This window comes from Anopheles coustani, chromosome 3 (genome assembly GCF_943734705.1).
Source record: "Anopheles coustani chromosome 3, idAnoCousDA_361_x.2, whole genome shotgun sequence".
Taxonomy (NCBI): Eukaryota; Metazoa; Arthropoda; class Insecta; order Diptera; family Culicidae; genus Anopheles; species Anopheles coustani.
This window is the reverse complement of record NC_071288.1, coordinates 26497446-26523142: the sequence shown is the minus strand read 5'-3', so window position 1 is coordinate 26523142 and position 25697 is coordinate 26497446. Positions and strand designations below refer to the sequence as shown.

At 46.4% G+C, this 25697-nt stretch overlaps 1 protein-coding gene across 1 annotated transcript in view; it reads right to left on the bottom strand.

The window, feature by feature from the left end:
- LOC131261348 (uncharacterized) overlaps positions 1-25697 on the bottom strand; it is a 105995-nt gene that overhangs the window by 43980 nt on the left and 36318 nt on the right. Inside the window, exons 11-12 of the mRNA XM_058263358.1 lie at positions 11235-11344; positions 10983-11148 (exon numbers count right to left, since the gene is read on the bottom strand). Coding sequence (XP_058119341.1) covers positions 10983-11148; positions 11235-11344 — 276 coding nt within the window. The remainder of the gene's footprint in view (positions 1-10982; positions 11149-11234; positions 11345-25697) is intronic.

The window sequence follows — 25697 nt, the reverse complement described above, 5'->3', positions numbered from 1 at the left end:
GTTTGTGTGTGTGAAGTGAACCAACTTCCGGCACAGAAACACAAGGGCGAAGAAGAGGACGGGGAAAGTTGTACGGTAAAGGGGGCCCACACGGCGCTTGACGGCGGAGTTCGGGCGATGATAATGCTCGGGGAAAGTAATCATGGTAAAGCGGATGGGATGGTACGTAACACAGTTGACGCATCGGGTTTCGCCTCGACCAAAAAAGGGAGGGAAGCGGGGGAAAAGGAGCTGCAACGAGAGGGGACGAACCCCTGGCGTTGATGGCGCCTGCCGGCGGAAAAGGTCGGCGCAACAAGCTAGTTCAAAGGTTCGGTTCATTCCGTCGCACGATGGCGACTCGAAACGAGCTCGGAAGGAACATTCCCGGGCGAACCGGAGGAGGTGAAGCGCGTTGTGAGGGGGTGGCGCATGTTTGTGAGTCAATTTTCATGATCTCATCGCGGGATGACAGTGATGTTTTACGGTGCGAAAAGGGAATTTGATGGCCACTCTTTCCCCTCCCGCACTCGCTCTCCGGCATTCGCCTTTTCCCGTCTTACCGTTGGACGGCAGGAATTCGTTCGCTTCGGTTTTTGCAAAGTGGGTAAAAACAAGACACGACGAAGCGTGATGAAGATGATCGTAATAAAATCAATTAGCTAGCGCTTTTCAGCAAACGGTACGTTCAAGCCGAACCCCCGGGATCTTGTTTGCACCGACTTTCGACTCGTCCAGTAGTGAGAGAGAGAGAGAGAGAGAGGGGATCACTAAGGCATACAAGTGATGTCAACTATTGCCATGTGTTTGTGTGTGATAACCTCCTTCTTCTCGACTGCAGCAAGAGTATCATTTCTATCCGCCAGTTGATCGCATCGAAACCGGAGTCCGAAGTCACGAAGCCCCTGCCGGGGGGTGTTCAGTAATCGTTTGGACAAATCGAGCAAATCGGGACCGAGAAACTCCTCCGGGCCAGATTGGATGATGCAATCTGGTGACTGGCGCAGGGAAGAGATTAATTGGATTTTAATAATGCATTTGCTGGCTCGGTGCATCGAAGCAATTGATGTGTCTGTGTGTTGATGGGATCGGACACGTATGATGGCCGATTGTCGATGGACTGAAATCGTGTTCCTTACTCGCTGCAAAATCTTTATTCGGCTGATGGAGCAAAACGGTATGAACCACCAGGCGCCTCCATTGAGAATTTGAAGCAAAATGGTATAAACCACCAGGCGCCTCCATTGAGAATTTGAAGCAAAATGGTATGAACCACCAGGCGCCTCCATTGAGAATGTTTTCTTCATTGGAGTATGGTTATCCCAGCTTATGTTCCAACGAACTGTTTATCATTGACTCTAGTTTTAGTCACAACTTAGAAATTTATGTATCGAATCTAATTAAGGAAAATAAGTTAAACATCTTCCCAACATTAAAGCCTTGTAATGATATATTTGATAGCGATCTTAATAAAACGCACTTCATTGGACTAATTTGCATCCTAAATCGGCATTCAATGGCGTGAGTAAACATTGATACATTTAGAAAGAGGGCTAACTTTTCTGTTTACCCTCCGGCTCGTTTAGTTGGCGACGTTTCTCGCTGAGCATGCGTGTGTGTGTATTTGAGTGTGGGTGAATTAACAGGCGTTGTCTTATTAGTGCAAACTCAGCGGGAAAAGCGAGCGGTTTGTGATTTGTATACTAGGCTAATGGGTTCCGTCGGGGCGCTGGATGGAACTAACGAGAGAGAATTTCCAGCGGTTTACCGCAGGTGTAAACGGGTTTCGGAACGCTCTGTTGGATACACGCACACACACATGCATGCGCACACCCACCGCCAGTTGACGGGTGATGGTAATTGATGGTGAAAGTTTGAACTAATTAGCGTCACTGTGCCGTGCGGATGTCGTTTGCGCCGACGGGAGGCGATGGTGGCGATCGAAGGGGAAAGTGCTGATGTTTGACTAAGACCGTGGCACACCGAGCTGGATGTGGATTAGAGAAGTTCACGTCCCCAACTCGCGGGTAGATAGTTTCCATTGAGCCGCAGAAGCAAGTGTTCACCGACACGCGTACACAAACACACACAACCAAGTGCAGAGTACGTGAAAACCTGACGCAAAGTGTTTAGTTTTGGGGTTTTATAACAAAATATTTACAGGCGATTTGATGGTAGAGCGAGCGTGTGGGGAACTTCCGTGAATAGTTGTCTGCAAATAACGTTGAGGTAGTTAATTTGTTTATTTGGTTATGAGGAAATATGCAAAGTTTTTGTTTGTTGACAAATTTTCTCCCGCAAACATATTCATCAGAAGTGCCACATAAGTAACGTCGTTCTTGGGAATCTGTCCTGCAGCAAAAAGAGACATATAAATGACATTGGAAAATTGGCACTGCCATGGAAAATCACTGTTTGTAGGTTATACGGAAAAAGGTGAAATACTACAAACCAAATCAAGACGATTTAATCATTTTCTAAAAACTAATAGTGTGCACCAATACGTAACATGATGAACCACAATGGAGAAAAAGTTTGACTTATTTATCCTTGAGATATTCAACACTGTTTTCCCAGTGATTTCTGCATCTTATGTTTATGAAGAAAAAACCTTTGCTAGGGAGCATTGAATTTTGTTAAACATCTTTCCGGTTGCGCTTCTGACACCGGATTTGGAAGGCCACAAATTTCCATATATTCGTTGGAGTTCGTGGTGGTTGAATTTTCCTACAATAGCATCGTCGACAAGTTGAGCTTCGTGGAAGCATCGAAGTGAAACTTTGGCCACCTGGTTAGGAAGAGTGCATGCAAATTTCAAAACTTGCCCGAATCTGACGAAGGATAAAGTCTCGCGGAGGGGCAGTGTGTGGAAAATCGGGCTAGATCTCAAAACCTTTAAGCCACAGCTGAAGAGGAATGGAAAAGCGCCCGGTAGAAGATAGGGTGGCAAAGGCGTAGACAAGCACTTTTGCTTCCAGTTTGCAGCTGACGTATGGAAAGAAGCAGTAACCACGCCCGGAGAGTTTGTCGGAAAGTTTTCGTCCGTGGAAATCACGCTCGCGTACCGGTGGGAAAATCTATCCCAGAACGCGCAGGGATGGAACCGCGCGCGGAGCTAACAAGGAAACATGGGTGTGATTTTCAGGTGATTAACATCCATTATTCATAATTCACTCAGTTTTAGAAGTCTAATTCCAACTCGCTCCGAACCGCGAAAGCGCGAGACGACTTTCTGGACGGCGGTGATTTAAGTTTCCGTGCCGCGTCACCGCGCGGGAAAAGGGGAGGTTTTCCCACATGTCAGCCCTGTTCGACCACGGCGATCGATCATCGGCTTCGCCTTGCCGGATGTACCAGCCCGGTGGGGTCGTCAACGAAAAAGGGAGGGGAAAACCATCGACATTTGGTTTGGATCTTGGAACGAGATCCGATGGAAACTTTGGCCATCGTCAACTTGTCAACGACCATCGTCGAGCGCGTTCGGCGATGAGTTACGACGGTTGGCTTAATCGGGGCCGATCATTTTCATCCCATCGCTCACCCCGCTCGCTAACCTCTTCCGGCGCCCTTCGATCGGAACCGAACGCACGACGTCAATCAGGGAAGTTTCCCGATCCATCCGTTCGGAAGGATGAAGAGAAGTGGTTCGACTTTTCGGTTGATGTGCTGTGATTGTGCTGAGGAAGATGTAGGTGGAAATTTACCAGAAGCCACCCAATCTCCCCCGTCACCCCTCTTCCCCCAACTAACAAAACGCGTGATTGACCACTGAATTGATTGACTTAATTAGGGCGGAGTGGAGAGTCAACAAAATCACCGGAGCGAAAGTTTAATTGCGTGAAGCGCTCGACGATGAGCTGGACACAGTTTAGCCACCGATGTTAGCGTCAAAGCAAAAGCCTTCTCAGAGGACATTCATCGCTCGCTTCTTTGTACGATAATTTCCTCCGCGGAAAATTCGATTGTTTGATTGTGCGAGGTAAATTTGATTTTCTAATTTGTTTTCTTGTAAGATTGAATCGTTTATATAAACGCTGGGTGGATGGTTGATTAGATTATTCCTTCATTTTGTGGTGTGGTGATTTGTTCCATTTTAAATCATTTAATACATTTCTATCATTCTTATGCTTAGATTTCAACGTACTTCTGTTTTGGAAATAATTTGGTTTGGAAACAAACATTTTCAATCCGAATGTTGATTGGATTGATCTTTGGTCATTTGAACAACCACAACAGACATGAATTATACAGTATTTTTTAAATTGAGTTAATTAATAAATAAGAACAGCTTTTAATCATTCTAAAATGGTCTTAAATCCATGATGAAAGTCTAATTGACGATGACGGTAGTGCTGTCTTTTCATTTTGTTCCCTGTAATATTTCTTTCGTAATTTTATCGTCACAACGTATAAAATTAAAAATAAAACATCTATAAAGCTACCATCCCACAAAACGGTTGGTGATCAGGTCCGGAAGCTCCGGCAAACTATTCGCCAGTAAATGTTGTGAACCTCCGAAAGGCTATTAATTTTGACATCCGGAACGCGCCGCAAGCCCGATTCGAAACTAAAACGGTTGCCTCATCGGCCGTGCGGTTTGGCTTCGAAACTGCCAAAATATCGCTTCCTGTTTCGGATTCGGCCCAGGGTGAACGGCCTCCGATTGTTGTGAAACAACAATTAAGCCATACACCCCGGTCGCATTTCCCTTACGCGCGCGCCCCAACCCACCGTGACTGGCAAGTCGCTTTTTAATGGCAATTAAAAATGTATGCAAATCAAGAATTTAATCGTCCATTTAACCGTAGGCCGTAACCATCAGCATCGATGTTTGTTCGGCGAAATGTTGTTTGCCTGTTTTCAACGTCGTACGCTTCCTGCGCCGGGGGTGGTGGTTTGCCTTCCCGCGCCGACCATCCACCGAGTTCGCGAGGTTGCCAGTCTTTTCAAATGTAAATTAAGTTGTACGAGCAAGTCGTTAAAGGCGTATCCCCTCCGGACGATTGTGCGGGGTGGCGCTTGATTCGCAATACGACTCGCAAAAGTGGCCTTCTCCCCCCGCGGTAGTGCGTTCTGCATGTTCATTTCTTCACGACGCTCGGCCTTGTCGTTTGGTTTTCTTTCGTAGAATGCATAGTCAACCGAAGCGACTCTCCGATAGTTCACCGGAAGCCATCAGGCGGCCTCGAAGGGTAGCCACGCCATTGAAACGGACCCTGCAAGGTTTCCTAGTGGCGAGGGTGTGGGAGTGTTTGTGTGTGTTTGTGCTGCTTGGTAGACCATTTCATCCGATCGATAACCCATTTTTCCGCCGCGTTCCGGATTCTCATAAACATCGTATCAGCGAGGGGAATTCGAAAAAAAACGAAAAACCAAACGCTACGAAGCGAATATTCGAATACACGCGAAAATCCTTCGATTATCGGTTCGCTTTCGACATTTTTTCCTTCCGCTCCCCACCGACCGATGGCTGGATGAAGCTATTGACTCGGGAGTGGTTCTAGCTCAAACGATCCCTCGCCACTCGGAATCACTTGCCCCGATCGATGGCGATGGCGTGAAGCGAAGGAAAAAGTGGTGGTTTTCACTTTGTTTTTTGTCTTCCTCTTCCCCTTTCGACATCCCCTGGTTGGCGGCGCGGAACGGCTTCCGGGTGAAGTTTTATTTTATTTCATTTTAATCTCCCTCCTGGCCGATGTCAAAATAATCGCACTCCGTTGGAGCGCACGAACGAACGTCGGTGGGGGAGAGAAACGTTCCTGAACGGTAGGGGGGAGTGCGGAGGAGATGGTGTGGCGAAAAGGGGGACTGCCGAACGGAGGAAAACAAGTGATTAATTAGAAATGACAGGAAGTGAAAAGTGGAAATCGTCCTCGTAATGACAGATATTAAGGTCTAGCTGGTGGATGAGCAAGGCGGTGGGCTTTTCGAGCGTCTTTCTTTGACGCGCATTCCGGCATTTTCCCGCACCGAACCGCACTTTTCCCGATACCCTCTTACCCTCATTCTTCATTCACCTTCACAAGGGACGATACACCGACGCATACACAATGCTAAGCACATTTAATTGGACTCATCATTTGCATTCACGCAACTCGTCCGGCGCAAAGGAGTAGCATCCGCTTTTCCACAATATTTTCCAATAGACAGCCGAGCGCACATCGGAATGGATGGACGGAATGGAATTTAACGCGATCGAACACAAAATGCGACCGGGCGTCCATTTCGTTTCGTGGCTCGCAGACTCACAAACAAGACACCTTCAGCGAACCGGAAACGTGCCGGGAAATGGGGGGGACAAGCGGGTTCAGGGGCAGCGCACTCCAATCATGGCTGCTCGCTGTCGGGAAAGGAACATCCACTCGGAGATAATGATGAAATATGTTAATTAAATTTCAAATTTCGCTCTCCGCGCGATGAGCAACATTAGTGAAAAATTATTTCGACACCATTTTTGCTGGAACGGTCAGTTCCTGAAATGGATCGTTGATTTAATTGGAATATTTTGTTACCACTTGAAAAAGCAACAGTGAGGATTCGAGGTTGTAAAGTTCAACGAAAGTACTTTACTATTAACTTAGGAGCAGCGCAACAGCTTTCGAAGTACGATTGCTACAGCACTCCAATAGCACCAAATAGAAACTACTTCAGTGCTCGATTGGGCAGTCTTTATTGCACTGATGCTTCTTTATCCTCGTTTTTAGTCAATTTGAGCTATCCGGAGGGTTCAGGGATGTACCGTGAAGCATAAATCTAGGTATTCTTGGGTAAACATTCCTTAAAAAATTACTAAAAATTATTACATCTACCAACTATGCGGTAAGGTTTTGTTTTGGTTTTGCCTGCTGGATTTATTTGCAACAAGTCTGTTTATTTTTACTCACTATCGTAAACGTCATTAAGTAGATTATAAAATTTTGTAATTGAAAATTAATATTTTTAAACAATTATACGTTGAAGAGTATTAGTAAGGATAAAATCAACTAGGTTAAAATTCAAAGATTATGTTGAATATATTAGAAAATAAAATAGTAGTTAAAACCAGGGAAAATAAAAATGTTAAAAATAAAAACTCGATTAGATACACCCCTGGGAAAAATGTGCAAGGTGTTGCACAAAATCGAACAGCGAGCTAAGGTTTGAGAGAAAAGGAGACGAAAGCATAGTGAAAGCCAAGTTGTCGGAATCACCCAACAAATCTTGCACTCGGATCGATAGTTAAAGTTTTCTCCTCTATATAATGGTTGCGATTGAACGAAAGGCACTTCAAGAAGACCTTCGACCCGAACGTGAGGCTCCAATATAGTTGAAAGTTGTATCATAATTAAGTTTTGTGCGATTATTCCCCCGTTTTCAAACGTTAGAGATGAAACTTTTGCTCGGGCAAAATGTGTTCTGCATATTGAGAAAAGTGTTGTGAAGAAGTTTTCAATTCTGGTTATTGTATATCAATGAACGTTTATATGAAGTGAAGCGTCAAACTGTCTGAATCCAGGATTTTATATTCTTCCTTCTTTCCGGTTATTTTTCAGGACTAGTTCGATCCACCCATCAAACGTGAGGCTAGAGATAATCGAAAGCTAGCTGTGGAAAATTTATCGAAACCAACGCCATTGTCATCACGTTTGTCAGGTTTGCCAATCTTCTCTCGATCAAACTAGCATTTTCCAATCATCATTACCCTCGCATTCGGCACGCTTCGCTTCGTCGGGCCGTGGAAAATTGGTCGTGCAAAATTGATGCTTGTTCATTTTGGATGGTTTCGTGAACAGCGTCACCCAACCAAAAAAGAAGAATAAAAAAGCTGTCTTCAAAGACGCAAACCGGTTTGACAATGGCTAAGAAAATTTATAATGGGATTGCCATCGGATGTCACCCCGTTTTGGGGGGGCGGGGTGTGTGCCGTTCGGGAAAACGGAGTCTCTGTTTGCTGACGGGAAAATGCAAAAAAAGAAGAACGAACATCCCAGGCATCAGAAATTGACAGCCATATGGGTTTTGTGCAGCAAGACGAAAGGGACGCGAGGCAAATGGACACACTGTATATACATGGAGTCCCAATTTCTACGTTGTCAGCTGGCGCCATCTGTTGGTCAGTGTGTGTGATGGCAGCGGCGCACTTCTGGAAGAAACTTTTTTGCAAACGAGAAAACTAACTTCATGGGCTGGCAAACAGAGTGTCCGTGTGTGTGTGTGTCTGTGTCATCTGCGGTGGATGTCTGCTCCAAGACGTGGACGGACGGACACCAAGGCCAAGGACGAACCATGCACCGATGTTCGGTGACATGTTTGCGCTTTCCCGGACGTGCATCGGAGCCGGAGCCGGAACGGCACACAATGGCAAATATCGAACGACAAACGGACGGAAAGTATTTATCAATTGAAGCATTCTTCCCGAGGAATCGTTGGTAAAATATTTGAACCTTAGTTTTGTCGTTCTGTTTCTGTTCTGGTCCGGTGTTGTGTGGAGCTGACGTACAGATTCACTCCAGCAGGACATCGGCCGGTGGCGCCATCTCCAAGGGGAACCAAGCAGGGGAAGGGGGGCGGCTTGGGACACTGTCCGACAGACACTGGAGAGCTAACTTCCAGTCCCGAAACTCCACACAGCTACGGTCTTGTTAACCCGGGGTATTGCATCGGACTTGTTGTTCGAAAACGGTGTGTGTGTGTGTGTGTGTGTGCGCCTAGTTGTGGGAAAAATTTCAACTATTTGACGTTCGGTTCATCCACCTCCACCTGTATCTCCTACCGGTCCCTGTAGAACGGAAAAGTTCTCCTTGTCCGGTGCGATCAGTCCGGGCTCGTGTTCGAAAGGGTCCAAAGCCGGAGCAGAGGGAATGTCCAGTACGATGACGATCCTGTTGCCGGGGGAATTCGACCCGACACGAAATAGAAACATCATTCCCGATCTCGCTGTCCCTCTCTCCCCCGGTCCCGGACAGGGAACTGCCGGAAGTCCCGGGGAGAGATATTGAGCTATTTTTCGGCTTCACCAGCAGCGCCAGCCGATTTGCTGGACGCTGTTTGTAGAACGTGTTTTGAAAGTTTGAGCAGATGGACGTTTCACGCGGGTGCACGTGCGCGCGTGCATGTGTGTGTGTGGTACCGATGCACTAGTTTATGTATGCATGTTTGTTCAAAAAAGTTTCATACGACCGGTGGACAGGAGAGTTAGCTCAGGGGAGTGAAAAGGAGTGAGTGTTCGGACATCCCCGGGGATGATATGCACGATGTGGACTGGGAATGCAAACTCTCCTGTCCCTCGCTTGACCCGTGTCTGTGTCGGAACTGGAGTTGACACACACAATGCGACTATTACTGCTATTAGTCGATGATGCATTTGACAAGTCGCAGTTTGCCCGAGGGTTGGTTCGGTTGCTAAGTGAAATCATTCGAGAGTCTACTGGAGGGCCAAAGGAGCGTCACTGAATGCTGGTTGCTGAAAGTATCATGATCCAAGTGGACTATCGACTGTTGGTTACTATGGGAATTGTTTTCACATATTTCTAATAGAGCTGCCTACTGTGATGGCGTTATACAAGTAAACGTTTTATGATTCCTAGTACTATTATTACATAAATTATCATGCTTGCTTTTCTGCGAAATAGTTAAGATTCCTTTTATAAAGAATCCTGTTATGAAGTGCTCATTAAGTCGCGCGTACTAATATGTGGATAAACCTTTGAAAATAATATTCTTGGAAAACAGGAGTATTCTATAATTTCCACATCGTTATCCGGTTTATGATAGAGCATGGAAATTACCGTGTCTGTTACTAACTGATCTCGTCGTCAGAAGCGCAATATAAGTCCTCCTCTCTCCCCCGCAGGTTCCAAGTAAATACCTCCGAGATCGATATCCGTTATGGGTTTTATGCTCGCGCCGGATCCATCGCGGTCGAAATGCATTTTTGATGCCACCAACCGACTGCAGCAAACAGCATATGACGGAAATCGAATACACCTGCATCCCTGTTCCACTTTCTCCATCGGCTCGACTATCCCTCTTTCTCTCCTTTTCTCTCTTGCTCGGTGAGATTTTTTTTTTCTTCTCCCAACCGGAAGCCTCAGAGCCGTGTGAATGACGTTTATGAGTTCAACCGAACGTCGAGGTTAATTCCGCCCGATTTGTGGTCGGGACAGAGGGACGGCGGAGGCAGGGTGGCTCATTAAAAAAGGGATGGCTTTCAGCGGAAATTCCACCTCCTCCGTGCTCGATGTTCGACGAATCCTCGTGCTCGATGTAGGGAGAGAGTGTTCCGCTGAATGTTGCGTGATTTCCGACAATCAATCGATGGCAAAAAAGGCCGCTCCAATCCGTCCAACGTATCTCCCTCCTCCACCGTCCGCCACCGTCCTGATCCCGGAGACCTGGGAGAGCTTTGCTGCACATAATTAATGATGCACACGATTGGACTGATTTGTGGTCGGTTGATTTGCTATCCACGCCGTCACCGCCTGTGAACGCTTTCCCTGGATGACATCCGATCCTCCGGATGATCGATATCCGAGCCCGGTTGAAGGGGGAGGTCGAGGCATACGCTGTGAAAATCGAATCGCATATCGCATTCCACCCCAGTTCGCAGCCGGTTGAAAATGTCGCGCAAGTGAAATGTTTATGTGTCATCGTTCTGTTTCGGTGTTGTTTTTTTTCCCTCCTCGATCTCCCTATTTGTTTTCCTATGTTCCTTTCCTTTCCCTCCCACGGTGGGGTGGGAGTTTTATTTCCCGCCACGGGGGAAAAACAATTCAACCTTCACCTGGGCCGACGCGCAGCGAATTCCGAAATTAGCCAATCACGCGTGCGAAATTAATTTTGCCCTAATAATTTCGGTCCCGTGCAATAATGCGGCTCCCATTTCCGCGGCTTTTCCAAGCGTGAACGAGTTGCATTTTGTAACTGCCAGTCCCGTACAGAATTTAGTTCACGTCGAACAAAACCATGGAAACTAAAGCGAAGAAATATTTGCATGCTCTCGCTGAAGCTGAAGCTGACCTTACCTGAACACGCTTGCGGTGGCAGTGGAAAGATGAGCGTGGTGGAGCTTTTCCGGCGGGCCACAGCGCAACCCAATGACTGTGGCTTGAAGCTTCGCAGCTGCTGCATAAAATCCGAGCACTCCATCAGGGCAACGTCTGCGAAGTGCAGATCGCACAGGATTTGATTCTGCGAAAAAGAAGGGGGAATGAAGCGGAGGAGCGGGTTGAGTGCGCTGCTGTACCAAACCCCCCCAGGGGGGCTAAATCACTCACCTTGAACCGTCTTGCTCGCTTCTGATTGGGGCCAGTGAGGTTGAGACCACATGAGTTGCACCTCAAACATTCCTCGTGGTAGTGATTGTTCTCATACAGCGGCGAAGGCTCTGTGTTTGGAAAGAGAAAGAGGAGGAAGGTTTTAATGAATATTCTGGCTAAGTGTTCGGAAAGAGGTTAAGTGACGTTTCATTTGGACCGCATTCTAAATACGGTCGTTCGGTCGGCCGCTCATAATTGACTGCACGATTTATTTGAAATTAAGGACACGTGGAAGTGGAGTGACACAATTTTCATTACGCGAATTACCCTTGACGGAAGATGGTGTAATTTATTAATTTTGAAAACTCTTTGCACGTTTGAAAAATGTATTATTCTCAATCGGTCACGAACAAGGAAAAACTTAAAACCCAGCAAAAAATAGATACTCTCGATTCAGCAAAACCGAACAAAATGATAAGGTTAACAAAGTTAAAGTAGTATCTCGGGCAATGGTAAAGGGAAACCAAACTCTTGCGCATGAAAGGCGAACAGCAAACCTGCTTTCCCGGACGATTTGGACGGTAAATTTCCTAAGGGCCACTAGGCAAACGACGAGTAGGAAGCTATAAGAGAACATCATTCGTATCGAGTGCGAGTTGAGATGAATGGACAGACACACAGGCAAAAAAAAAACCCCTCATCGTAAGCCGATTATAGATATTTTCCAAGTGCTTGCTTTTCGCTTAACTCTGGCCACGTTTCTTTCGAAGTGGGTGTGCTTTGTGTTCACTTTCTTTCCACACCACGAACGGAGACAAACGGAAACACAACGTTGTCGATGTCGTTCTAAAGCGGTGAAAGTATGTTTTCGTTCTACGAGGCTTGGCAATGGAGCCGGGATGTTCGCCGATGCATTGAAAATTCTTGTCGTGTCGTTAAGGTTGTGGCGCGAACTAGGCACACGCTCTCTGTGTGCTAGATGAAGTGAGGTGTGCGATTTAAAATCGTTTTCCTTGCAAAGGGTGTTCGGAGTTGTTTTTCTTGAAGCATTAATGCTGTGGGAAATCTTTTGGGAGCGTACAGCAACAGGGAATATAGCAGGAACAGTGAGAAACATAATTACTCGTCGGTAAGCTCGTACACGCTTTTGAAAGCGATGAATTTTCCTCGTTGAACTATTTTCCAACGTTTCCTCATCTGAAACTCGACGAACTGAATACACTTTCGATGAATCTTCAAACAGATCGCGACAATCAGTGCCAACGTTTCGCACTGGACATTATTTTCCTCGAGCATTTCCCACCCGTTTCTCCTCATTTGACTCCCCTTCGTCTAAGGATGGTGGAAAAATGGTTTGATTGAATTTAGAAGCGTGCCGATGGGGCGAACATTCGCTGGAATCTAGGCCACGCGGAACGAGGAGAAAGGAAACGATGTCCAATGGTCTTGTAAATTGATGCATTCGATTGGAAAAATGGTACATCAAATTAAGTTTGATGATGTAACGACCGTAACAACCCCCTTGGGGGAGGATAGGAAAGGAAAACCAATGGGAGAGCGCTCGACGGTCTAGGAAAATGAGGCACGAAGCTCGATTAGATGTTCTAACTGATCATTTCCCTTTTTCCTCCCACCAGCATAGGCACAAGCCAACAAATGGTTTGCGAGAAAATGGTACACGGGAGTTATTTGGCCGTTTCGGTTGGAATGCGAAGAAAATGAATAATCTTTTCTTCGTCGTTGCGTTAAATTCCGTGGCGTTTGGTAACCGGGCGAAGGCAAAAGGAAGAAAGCGGTTCAATGTACCGGAATCACTCGTGTAATGCATCATTTAGGCAGGATTTAGGTAAATTGAAACAATTGTAAAAGGATGTCCGGGGGGAGGCTAGTAGAATTTATCGGTTTCGTTCGCTTACTCAATTGCTTGCAAAACATTAATGGGGTCGATTATGCGACACAAATTGACATTAAGTGTCGGCGAGCGTGGCAGTGTCTCGTGTTTGGAACAACGAGTTAAATTGGTATCGAACAGTTGAACTCTTTGTTGAATAAATTGCTAACGAATAACCATCTAGAATTAAATGAATAGATCAACCAGACGGTTGTCTATTATTTTCCTATTAAGAAGTTTAAGTCCTATCTCGGTTTAACAACTTCACATCTCAGCCCATTCCATAAAGAGAGGATGTTTCTAGCAGACTTGTAAGTCATCGATTGACACTAATTACGGTTGCTCAAAGATAAGTTTATCTTCACTCTTCAGCATTGTTCGAACGAACAACATTGGCCAACAACCCTCAGCGGTCACCCTTCCTCCCCTTTGCTTACGCGTTTTTTTGCCATTTCCCAAACCTACCGACTCATTGTCCACGGAGCGGAGAAAATATCTCACTTCGGGCTAATTAATTATGGCGTCTTTTTATGGCATCACATGCCGAATAATTCATCCAACGGAGGCACAACAAAGGAAGCGAACCACGAACCAGGGTTTCTACGGAGCGTCCCGGGCAATAAGGAGGCAGCGATGGAGGAAAATCCGTGCCCTGAAGTGTATGTCTATGGCCAAGCAAACACACACACACACACACACAGCGTATATAGTTAATGGCTCCGCTCGGAGATGAGCCCGACAGCTGCTAAAGCGTAAAAGTTTATTATTTATGTATTGAATTATGGGTGCGTAACGGCCACTCGTGTGCATTGGGGCTGATGAAATAGGGCGGAATATATGAAACACCTTCCCAGTGGGCTCACCGCAACCCCTTTTCCTCGCCCACAGACACGGCTACGGCCTCGTGGAATTCAATTACTCTCCGGCCAATAAGGCCACGCTTGAGCCGAAGAAGGACGCGAAGGCTGATCGGACGGAACGTGGCGTAGACCACCCTGGCCAATGTATCTATGAAACACGATCATTTGTTATTTCTATACCAGTCATCATCTGCTTGGTGCCTCCACCACCTCCCCTCGCGACCAGGGTTCGTGCAGGGTCGGTGCAGATCGATGATGAAAATAAACGATTTATTTGTCGGCCACACGCCGAATGACCCATCGCCGTAATGTGTTCCCACCTTTCGCGCACTTTTATCGCTAGCGAACGTGCGAGAAAAGTGAAGGAGCAACTTTTACCATCGAAGAGGAGTCTAATTTTCGCACTCCCCCCACCCCTCTCTCTACCACACCGGGGGCCATCATATGATGCGTCGAGCTAATGGCGGCTAGGACATCAAGCGAGACTGAGGTTTTCTTTCCTTTTCCAAACCACAAACGAAGAAAAAAATGCCGTGCTAATGGGGGGCGATTTTTCCTTCCCCCAAACCGTCCGCCACCCCGACTTTCCTCCTGTGCGAGAGCCTCTCCCCGTTTGCCCCCGGGAAAGAAGATGGCCGGCGGCTTTATTGACCACCGCGATGGTTTTCATGGTGGCTGCAGACGGTTTCGGCGTGGGAAGAAAATGGCACGGACCGGACCATGTTCACCTGCGTTCATCCCTCCCCCCCCCCCCCCCCCCGGAAAGGTGGCACCACCCCGGTACGGTGCGTTTTATGAATGTTCGAGGGTGTAAAAGATGAGTTTTGGCCATCGCAGAAGAAGTTGCTGAATATTTAACGCAAATCGGTCAGTCGGTAAATCATGGCGCGTGCAAAAGAACATCGTAAAGCGCAAGAAGTGGTTGACCAGCGAAGGGATTTTTTTCCCCAAGAGTTGGCAACAGTTTCCGTCCCCTCCCCTGTTCTTGGCTCCATTAATGGATTCAACTGAACTTTGCTTCACCGGTATCGAGCGAAGTCCTCAAATATATTGGAAATCTCCCATGCTGTCAAAATAAAAAAGCGGTATTTTTCGATGAAACATACAGACTCCCCTTGGTGCCAACAACCATTTTACGATTTCTCATTTCGAGAGCGAGCGCCGTATGTCCAGCAGCCAAAATCCAAAATGGTGTGCGGTGTTGAATCGGGTTCATTTTCTAATGTTACTTCGTTTCTATTTCCCTCCGTTCCCGCTCATATAATCTCTCGCCTTTTCCCTCGAGCAAAGGAAACGGAACTTCATAAACTTTTCTTTATGCGAAAGGAAAACCGAGAGAGAGAGAGGAAAAGGGCTACGCAAGCATCGACGTCGGGGAGAAGGTTTCCAACTGCGTGAATCGTTGATGGCGATGGTCATCAAATATTGATGTGACAGATTGGAAGATTGGAAAGTGGCCAGATGGACCGCAGGTGATCGTTGTGTGCTGAACGCTTACGTCCTCTTGGGGAAAACCCGACCAGGATTGGAATAGTCGTGCGTGGGGGAAAATGGAGAGTGCCAACCGAGTGCAGGTGAGTCATGATTTTCTTTTCCACTAGCGTCCTCGAATTCCAGCATGGTGGATTAGAGCGAAATGATGGAATTCATTATTTACCTTGTGGTCATAATTGGCTTTCTTTGACATATGGAACTATCGGAATGGAGGAATTTATCGGGGAAAACGATAGATTTCATTGAAAGGGAGCAGTGTCTGAGAAATGGTTTTTCTCTGTATCAGCTAGCAGCTGTTTTGAGTGATGTGATGTGAAAATTTTATTAAAAAGGTTCGTCAGTGGCTTCAAACAAACATCACTTAGTATCAAAGAAATGTTATGTTTCCGAAAGCACATTGTCCTTAAGCTGTCATTTTCCTTCTGCCAGCATTCTCTTTTGTCATTTACTGTTCAACTTGTCACGTTAGCGACAAACACGGCTAAAAAGAAAGACTGACAAATTTTCCACGAGGAAAATGTTGGAAAAATAAGATGTTGCTCATCGCCAGTGTCACGGAGAAAAATCTAACTTCTGGACGGAAGGTGACAATGAAAAACAAAATCCACTTCAGGTATCTCCAGAAGTGTCAAGTGACATTGCGGTCAAGCGGATGAAGTTTCGCTCACAAGACACACAAAAAAGAAAAGAAAAAAAAATGTAATTCCGTAAAATCCGTGAAAAGTGACAGCAAAATAAGGGAGATAGAAGGAAAAAAATATATATTTCTGACGCTCGGATAAGGATGAAAATGCTGTGCGCATCGTGGCGGTCAAATCAAGTCGACTTTTCACCTCGAACGGTGGAACTTTACCGTCCAACTAGAAGAACTTTTCCTTCCACCCTGACCGGGATCGAAAGCACCAAAGCATCATCATTTTGTTTGACTTTTCGCTGGTTAAGTTTACCAGCGGGGGAGGAAAAAAAGCAAAGTGGCTTGTTTTCGCCAACTTGATTCTTGGAAAATTAACTGGACCTGTCCGATTGACTCGTGCACCACAGGGAGTAGGAAAAGCACAAGGATAGAAATATATCTGAAACTCAGTGGGTAAATGAATATAGCACTAAAGTTTTATCAACAATGGATAGCTGAGTGTTCTGAGATACTTTTTCGGATTTTCCAATATCACTATATAGTCGCAAAATAAATCACTAAACGTTCTCTTGACCCTATAAAGCGCTTTCTGGGAGCCGCATATCGCGTATCTGGAACTGTTTGCCGTTGTTTACTCCTTGCCTGCCAATAATCACTTCATCAAGCGGTGTGGTTTCTGGTAGCTCGTAAACTCTGGGCGTCAGCTTACCATTTATATGCCTCGCAAGGTGGTACGTATACTGGGCGCCACAGGGCGGAATTATTAACATAATTTTCCCACAACCACCAACGCCAGTGCGTTCGACTAAAACTAGGCAGGGCAATAAAGCGTACAGTTTCGATGTAAGCTGATATGCGAAGGAACGCGGCGAGGCTTCGTTCTGGAAAGTATTTTCACGTGACTCGCCCTCGGTAACCTTAGCCGACTATTTTGAGCGTGACCCTGTTGCTGAGCGGTTTCATCAGCAAAGTAGGATGGAGGAACGGATCGTTACGAACGCGCTCTGTTTTGACAAGTCGTGACTGAGGCCAATGTTCTGTATTTATGACTTGAATAAGGATGCGATAAATTATGTTGATTCTAGGTGCTTTTACCAACGAAGACTGTTCTTCTTGTATAAATAATAAATATTTCTAATCACAAACATACTTTACTAACGAAGATTCAACCATTGCGAGTGACTTTGGTGTAGAATGGAAGATGGAAACGGTACATCTTATTTAGGTATTCTTGAGTCTAATTTTTATGTTGCTAAGTTTATTCTGTATCCAAGAAAGGTATTTTAATATCATGTTATGTTCGAAGATTCGACTTGCCCTAGATTAGCTTGTCTACTATTGAAAAAAATATTTAAAAAAAGTAAGTCAAATAGACAAGTGGTGTAACATGTTGTAAAAACATAAACATGCTTTGCAATAAACCATTCCGATAAAGTCAAGAAGAACAAAGCGCTGGCTCAACAAATAGCTGTTACATAACTCGTAATTTAAGAGCGTCGAACGTGGCAAGAAGTGATGAAAAACTAGTAGAAATTGATGGAAGCGAATCAAGGCAAACAAAAAATAATGCTATCCTGCAACCTCTGATAAAGAAGGTCCCCCTCGCCAAGCCTTTCGCCAGCTTCCACGGTCCGCTTCGTTCGTCGCGTTTATGTCACAATTACGTTCATGAAGCGAGTTTTCCAGTTCATTCTTCGCAAACTAGTTTATCATCATTACGTCGCTTGGCTGCAGTCTCCGGCCAGGGATTCGCCTTGTGGCTTTGCCGTGTCTAAGATCTCTCTCTCTCTACGAGTGCAAGAACGCAATTTGAATTCGCAACGAATCGCCCGAGTCAGCCCGAGTCGTTGGGCGATCTGCGCGTTCAAAAAATGGCGAGGCAAAAGAACGCCTTCGGTGGCCAAAGCGGGCTCCGAAGAGGGTGACGAAGACGTTGCATTATGGCTGCCACCCGCTGCGCCAAGTGGTGAGTGATGGAATGCACGCTCTTGTCGAAATCCTCTTGCATATATTTCAAGTAGCTCCTTTCTTTCGTTCGAAGAAGAAATTTTTCACGGTTCACTGTTTAGCACTCGGTGGTTCGTTTGTGCTTCGTTGTTCGCGAGGCGGGATGAGTTCCCCCAGAACCGGTGCTATCAATCTTGAATATTGAAGACACTTTGCCCGTATAAGGTTGTAGCTGATTTAAACCAGGTCGTGAGGATTTCTCCCAGTTTTGCTGATTGATGTCAAAGGAAGTGGTCTTTTTGAGTTCCGTAGCTCTCGACCGACAGGAAAATCATCCATACTTTTCATTTAAATTAAGTTATGACAATTGTTATGCCGAGCAAACGACTGGATTTTAAACCACTCCTTAAGCAAAACTACTGAGAGCTTCATTGTATGAGTATTTTCAAAACAAAGGTCATTTATTTTCTCTTTCCTTTGTAGCATTTGTTTCTAACCCATTTACAGCTTTTCACAAAAGTTGTTCATGTAATTGCTTCAAAGAACACATACTCTTGTCACTCTTGCGGTATTCGGTAAGCTTCTCTGTGAGCAGCAAATCATCTTAAGAAAATATATACGTGAAACACACATCCTTAACCACATCCAGTTAGGAGGACAACGTTGGTACCAGCGGTTGAACGTCGCCAGTGGTGCCTTTAGACATAAATTTAACGAAACAGATGGCTGATCCCGATTGTACATTTGTTACACGAAAAGTTTTCCCCAATTCCAGCATCGGCTTTTCGTGTCCGTGGCAAAAGGCTTACGCTCTACGAGCCGATAAATTACGCTCCATATGTCAGAATCGGAGTGCAGGAATGCCGGCCTTGCTTCCGGGCAGGCTGGGAGAAATAAAAAAAAACAACATCGTTACAGATAACAGCACTAGCATGGGAAGCGAACAAAGAAAACAGAGGGAAGAAGAGAGGAATGAAAAGAAAAAAACATACACGCCAAAGCATATCCTATATTCGAAGTGGTGCGAAATGGAAGAAATAATCCTCCTTGGAGAAAATGCGACCCGTCATTCGAATTCGCAAGCTCAACACTTGTTGCTGTCCAGCAGTGTGTGCGAGTGTGGTCGGTTGGTTTTTGGGAAAGCTGGTTTTACCCTGCCCAGGGTGACGGGGGAAGCATGTTTCGGCCGGAGGGAGGAGATAAGAACGCCACAACAGAGTCGAAATCGTTGCAAAATCCCAAATGCGAGTGAACATGTCCTATTGCAGCACAAACATCAAGGCACGGCAGTTCCGATCCTTTTGCAGGATTGGACAAGGAAAAAGTAAAACAACGAGGACAGTTCTAAATGCTCTGCTTCCGTCGTATGGAGAGTTAAATTGGACACGAGCATAACGTTGTTGTCGTACATGGCTTTTTTCTCTCTTCCGTTTGGGAACGATGTCCGATTCAAAGGGATCGATTTCGCTTTGTTTCGAACGACGACGGAAAAGAAAAACACACAAAAGCACGATACTGCCTTTGATATGAGTTTGAAATTCAATTTTACATTTTTGATTGCATTACAGCTCCCAGCTCGAAGGGACAAGCAGCAAGAAACGTTCTGCACGGTCACAAGATTTGCTTTCTTTTCGTTCTCGCCGGCGAAAGGAAGTGGCGAAAAGGTAAAACCACCTCCGTTTGATGTCGAATTCGGATTTGGAGCGTTCGCCGGAATTGCCACAATCGGTTGCCAGCGGTTCGGACGGACGGAGAACGAACCGGCTGGCTCCATCAGGCAATCAAAGCACCATCAGTCGAGAGGGATCCGGTTTTAAAGTCTGCAAGAGGCAGCCACGAGCACCACTCCACGACTTCATCAAAGGCGGCGTGGCTTCTTCTGCCGCCAAAGCACGCAGCCAGCTCCGTTGCCATCGGCTACCGGGCGTCTCCATGGGCTGCATTCGTCAGTGAACGGCAGGTTCGTTCTTCGTTAGCTCTTTTCTTGCCAGAAGCTGGAAGGAAATTCCTTGCCCAACTGAAGCCAACGAAGGTGATAGCTTTTTATCATTCCGTTTTTTCCAGAAAGGAGTGGATGGATTGAAGATGGTAACGGGCTCGCTGACTGACTCCATACAACCCGTGCACACATACACTGACGAGCACCGTACCACTCGGAAGCTTTATGAAGCGTGTCTCTTTTTTCTCCAAAAAGCCGGTTACAAGCGGAACCTTTCGGGTTTCCTCGCGGGACGGTTCCATCCAGTGGGGAGGAGACCTTAACGAACCCAAGGAAAACAGCTGAACACAGCTCGACGAGCTTTTCGAGGGCATCGAGAACGTGATCGTGGAAAAAGATATGACACCCAGCCAAACACCACTGTCACCCCTTGGCACCGAGGAGAAATTCGAACAGACTCGGGTTTTATGGATCGAACAGGTTGTGTATCTGGTGCGACCCACCGGATCATCGTGCGCCGGGGCGATAGGGAAAATGGCAACGATTTGCTTAACACGACGACGACGACGACGACGACGACGACGACGGTTTACGAGGTGAGCCAGAAAGCCATGAACCTTTAAAGTTTGGTATCAAAATGGGGAAGGAACGGAAAGGGAAAGAACGGGGGAGGGAAGAATATCGAACGCCGCCGAAACGGTTCACTTCGAGGTCATGAATTGCCTTTTTTGGGGCAGGATCATTTTATTACCCTCCTCCATCCATTGCGATGCCGAAGAGGTAAGGTCGCGAGGTTAAGGGATATGTTGTAACCCTTCCTTCCCTCCGCCACGGTCCCTTGTGGAACGGAATATGCTAATACGGTCCCGAGATATTGCTGGCCCGGCTTCGTCAAAGCGCCTCCCCGTAAGTTATTCACCTATATGGAAATAAAACAAACTGCTCATCGATTGGACGGCAACGATGGAGGAAATGGAGGGTTCGTCCTTGGAAAGGAGTGCGAACCAACAAACTACTGACACTCGCACGTGGCCTCGGCACACACACACACACACACACACACACACACACATATATATATATTGAAAGAAGTGGAAAGCGGACACCAAGTGGAAGGCGTTGGAGCTTTAACGACGATACAGGATCAAATCTATATCCTTCCCGTTTCCCGGGGTTTCGCCTTGCCATAGTGATGTCGATTGTGCACAATCCACCTACCGAGGAACTTGTTTCAGTTGAAGGTTTCCCCCCCTCCCCCCCCTTCCCTCCGGTAAGGCATCATAAAAACCCAAACTCCACTCCGATGACGGCCGTCCGGAAGGGTTCGAAATCAATTATCGATTTCCGGGACGAAACCGAGCCCGAAAGGCATGTGAGCTTTCCCGCTTTTGCTTCCGAGCTTGCCGGGGGTCATTTTCTGGCGGGGTGCGGGGTACATTTCCCGAGCCCGGCTGAGTCGGGGTGTTTGCAATTTATTTATTTTTATTTCCTATACCTTTTATGCCCACCAATGCATCGGATCGAGATCGGGATCGGACGGTACGCGTTGTTAGTGGCTCCAATTGGCGTCGCTTCCACATCCACTCCATTCCTAACCCCTAACTCCTGCCGCTCTGATGCAGTTTAACGTTGATCATAAATTTTTCTCAATTTACGCAAATGCCGAACACTCCCTCCACGTTCATAAACTATTTACGGCACCGGAAGCTAGATTGAGGTTCTTAAGGGCACCAATTTGCACCCGTTGACTACGGACGGGGTGATTTCACGTTGGGTGTTGTTTATTGAACAACTCGCGACGGTTGTTTGGTACCACTCCATCCTGTTCCAATGTGTCAATAGGGGATTTACTCCTCGTAGTGATTGAATCCTCCTTGGGATCGAGTATCGCGTTTCGCATCGAAGGAAATATTTTCTTAGGAAACTTTGCAGACTTACAGGGCTTATTATGAAACTCGAACGTTAGAGAATTTCCAACTCAATCGTCACATTTGCATTATGTTTCCGTTTGGTTCCTGGTCGAGAACTTTTTTGTCGATCAAATCAATCTGTCAAAAAATGTGGGAAAACGGTATGCATTACGTTTCTTGAACGGTCAAAAGGACTCGAATAGGATAATTTTTTCCGTAAGTCTAGTACTAACGAAAATGCCAAACAGTTCAATCGAAGTCCCATACGGGAGTTCAAATAGTAAATTGTAATACATAAAATGCATTCAAAGTAAAAAAATCGTTCGCTTTAAATTGTAGAAAAAAACACGACAAACTCTTCAAAGATTTTTCATTGTTTACAAAACACAACAGTCGTTTGACACCAGTTTGACAGTTGCGCATGGAAAAAATCGATGAAACTTTCATCGCCTCGAACAAGTGGCCATAATGCAATTTACCCTGACGTTCGAGTTGACGGTTTTCGTGTGACGTCACAATTGTTCGAGAATCGTAATAGGCCAATATATCTTCAATTCTTCGGGCAGTTGTGATACCATTTTACCCAGTTTCAATGATGTTAACTTTTAAGGTGATTTTTGAGTTGATTCGATGAAGTGGTGAAATTGATGCTAAAGGTCAAGAAAAAGAGCTTACGAGTTCAATGGGTTTCTAAATGGTAGAAAAATGAGTGAGCTTGCTTGCGAATTGGGAGCTTTTATCGCCGATTTGACGAATTCACTCAATGATATCTTCGTTAACATTCATCCACACTTTGTCTTTTGACGAGGTTGGGAAATTTCAAATATCTTTTTCTTCGCGCTTTTTCCCCTGAAAAAGGGAATTCATCATTAATTCTTTCGAGAAGATACGTTTTTCCCGTGAAATTGTACCAAAAAGTGCGACGAGTTCGAGCTGCTGCACGTAATTAATGGGTAGGTTTTGGCTCGTTAATTACAACGCCAAGCAGTGCGTAGTCAGTTCCAAATCACCTCCTTCCCATCCCAACGTCTCATCCCGCGGTACTCAAATGTGTCGATACTCGAGTGGCAACACGGTGCGAGAGAGCGCTGTTCGCAATCGATCAATCCCAGCGCCCCGACGGAGCGGGTGGTGGTAAAACGGTCCGTTTGATGTTGGTGGTAAAAATTAACGTCATTAATCTTAACGACGCCTGTCGGCCGAACAGATGAACCGTGCCATTGTGTCGTGATTTCCGGCTCCCTTTTCCCCCTGTTTGGCGTTTAATGATGGCTGTTTTCCACCCCGTATGCTTCTTGCGAGGTAACGTGGGAGAACCTGGGCAAGGGTGGGAGGAAGGGTTACCAGGAAATGGAATCATTCATCAAACATCAAACCCGTGGCGCGTCTTGTCTGATCGGGTGCGGTGGTTGTTGTGTTGTGGGTGGCACAGTGTGCGAACTCGATTGATGAACATCGCGCGCGACGTAATCGAACCACTACTATCGGAACAAATAAAATAAGAGGGGGAGATGAAAACACGGCCGGGGTCGGGAGATGTACCTCAAGCCGAGAGGGAAAACCCTCCCCCTTTCTCATGCGAATGCCTTCGCGTTCCTTTTACGCAACGAAGCGCTCACCTGCAGATGGGGGTGTGCCATTTTCGCCGTCGTTAAGGGAAACTGCCTGGAGGGTGCTTTTCGTGCCCCAGGACCCCCCCCCCCCTCCCCTCACCCTCTCGGTCACGTAGCCCCGCTCACGCGTTCAGTATGATTGACGGCAGATGGAGCTCATCAAAAGGCTCCCTCGGTTGATTGAGTGGGTCGTCGCCCGAAGGGTGGAAGAAAAGCCCCTGCTTATAGTTGCCACCCTCTGGCTTACCTTCGGTAGCTGGAACCGGGAGCGTGCAAAACGTTCCGGGAAATGTTTCGCGCCAACTGTTCGCCCTCGTTGCGCAAGGGCAGGAAATGCACCGTGGACAAATTGTTGGCAAGCAATGAAAATGAATATATGTGAGCGTCAACCCATCCCCACAGTCGGTGGGGGGTGGGCTAAGGAAAAAGGCCTTGGAGGTTATGTTGGAAGGGGAAAGCTTTTACCTCGCACATTCTTCGGCGCGTTCGAGGTTTTCCATTCGCTTCGACCTCGGTACGGCTTCGGAACGTTTGTTGGGGTGTGTGTGTGTGCCTCAATCGGTGCACCAACCATCGGGAGGCAAACACACAAAAGCATCCTTACGAGGACGAGCATTCCCTTCGAGACGAGCCCACCTTTTGACCCCCACCCTCCCACAATGTCCCTTCTTCCGATAAGCCTCCATTGTAGAGGAGTTCCTTCCATCCTTCGTTCCATTACGCCATACTGCTGGAATGGGTGGGGGAGGATGGTGGATCTATTGTTTGCACATGCCAATGGAAATTCTATCTGGAGACATAAATCATCAGCTTCTTCGACAGCGCTCCGAGGTTTTGCGAGCGGGCAAATGTTGATTCCCATCCGGGCGTACCATTTTTGCGTAAATTCACCTTCGGAAAATGTGCCCCTTTCCCACCCTCTGTTCCGTACGTGTAATCCCCACCCCCCCCCCCCTTCCCTCACGGGTGGAGGATATTTTCATCGACACGGAGCACGTAAAAGGTGCTCCGGCATACATTGAGCCCGCTGTCACGGCAGCTCCGCAGCAACAAAACGTATCATATTTGAGTGTCCTCGTCACGTGAAAGGTGCTTCATTGCGTTTTGTTTGTGGTGTTTGGTGGTATCCCCCTTCCCCCTCCTTTGCCCTGCTCGTCTTTCAACGTTCGGGGAACCATTACGGACGGGGCGATGTTACTTACCAAGTCTTACACGACGAGTCGTGCGCCGACCGGTACGGGACAATGGTGAAAAGCGATATGGGTATGACACTTGACGCTTTGAAGCGGAGAGCGCTCTAGCACTCCGTCTAAGATAGACCCGTGAAGCTGAAGGATGAAGCGCCAGATAGACATCGTTCCATACCGGGACGCACATTGGTTTTATGTGAGGCGATGGTGAAACTATCTTTCTTCCCCGTGGTTTTGATTACGCCCTGCGAAGTTACTCGTTGTCTTTCATCAATGTTGGATGGTGGATGTGAGTGTTTTACGGCACAATTAAAATGTCTTATGGAACCCCATTCAAATGGGGCAGAAGCGATCGAGCGCTAGTGTTTTCCACATGACAAAGCAGACAAGACTTTACATTAATCCACACGAAATCGATGAATATTTAAAGATTTCTTCAAGGTTTGTTAACGTCTTGTTGTATAGTTTGGGCGCACATAAAGTCATTTTGATTGAAGGGATAAGAGTTACACACCGTTTAGCATTGATTACTATTCCTCTCCTATTTCCTTGTCCTATAGGTCGGTGTTTTCACGACATTGAATGTTTTTTATTTTTTATGTGGCACGACATCCCCTAGTGGGACAAGGCCTCTCTCCGAAGAGAGTTTGTGTGACCGAAAGACGGTATATTATAGATCGGTGGTCAGCCGTTCGTAATACCGGAGGGTGCCAGACTCGAGATTCGATCCCACACCTGTGGCGTGGTGTTTCCTCGCGCTACCGCTGCGCCATGGGCACCCCCCATTGAATGATTACATTATTTAAATTGGAGTGCAAAATTGGAGATATGGCTACGAATTCGGAACGAAGCGGTGTCTTTCTCCATATGTGAAGCACAAATCTTACTTGCAGAAACACACAACAAACATATCACATCGTAGAAGCATTGTTTTCTAGTTCCTTAAATCTTTAAAATTGATAAACCATCTTTGCAGTTGTATAACCTAACTCTCTCTACAATA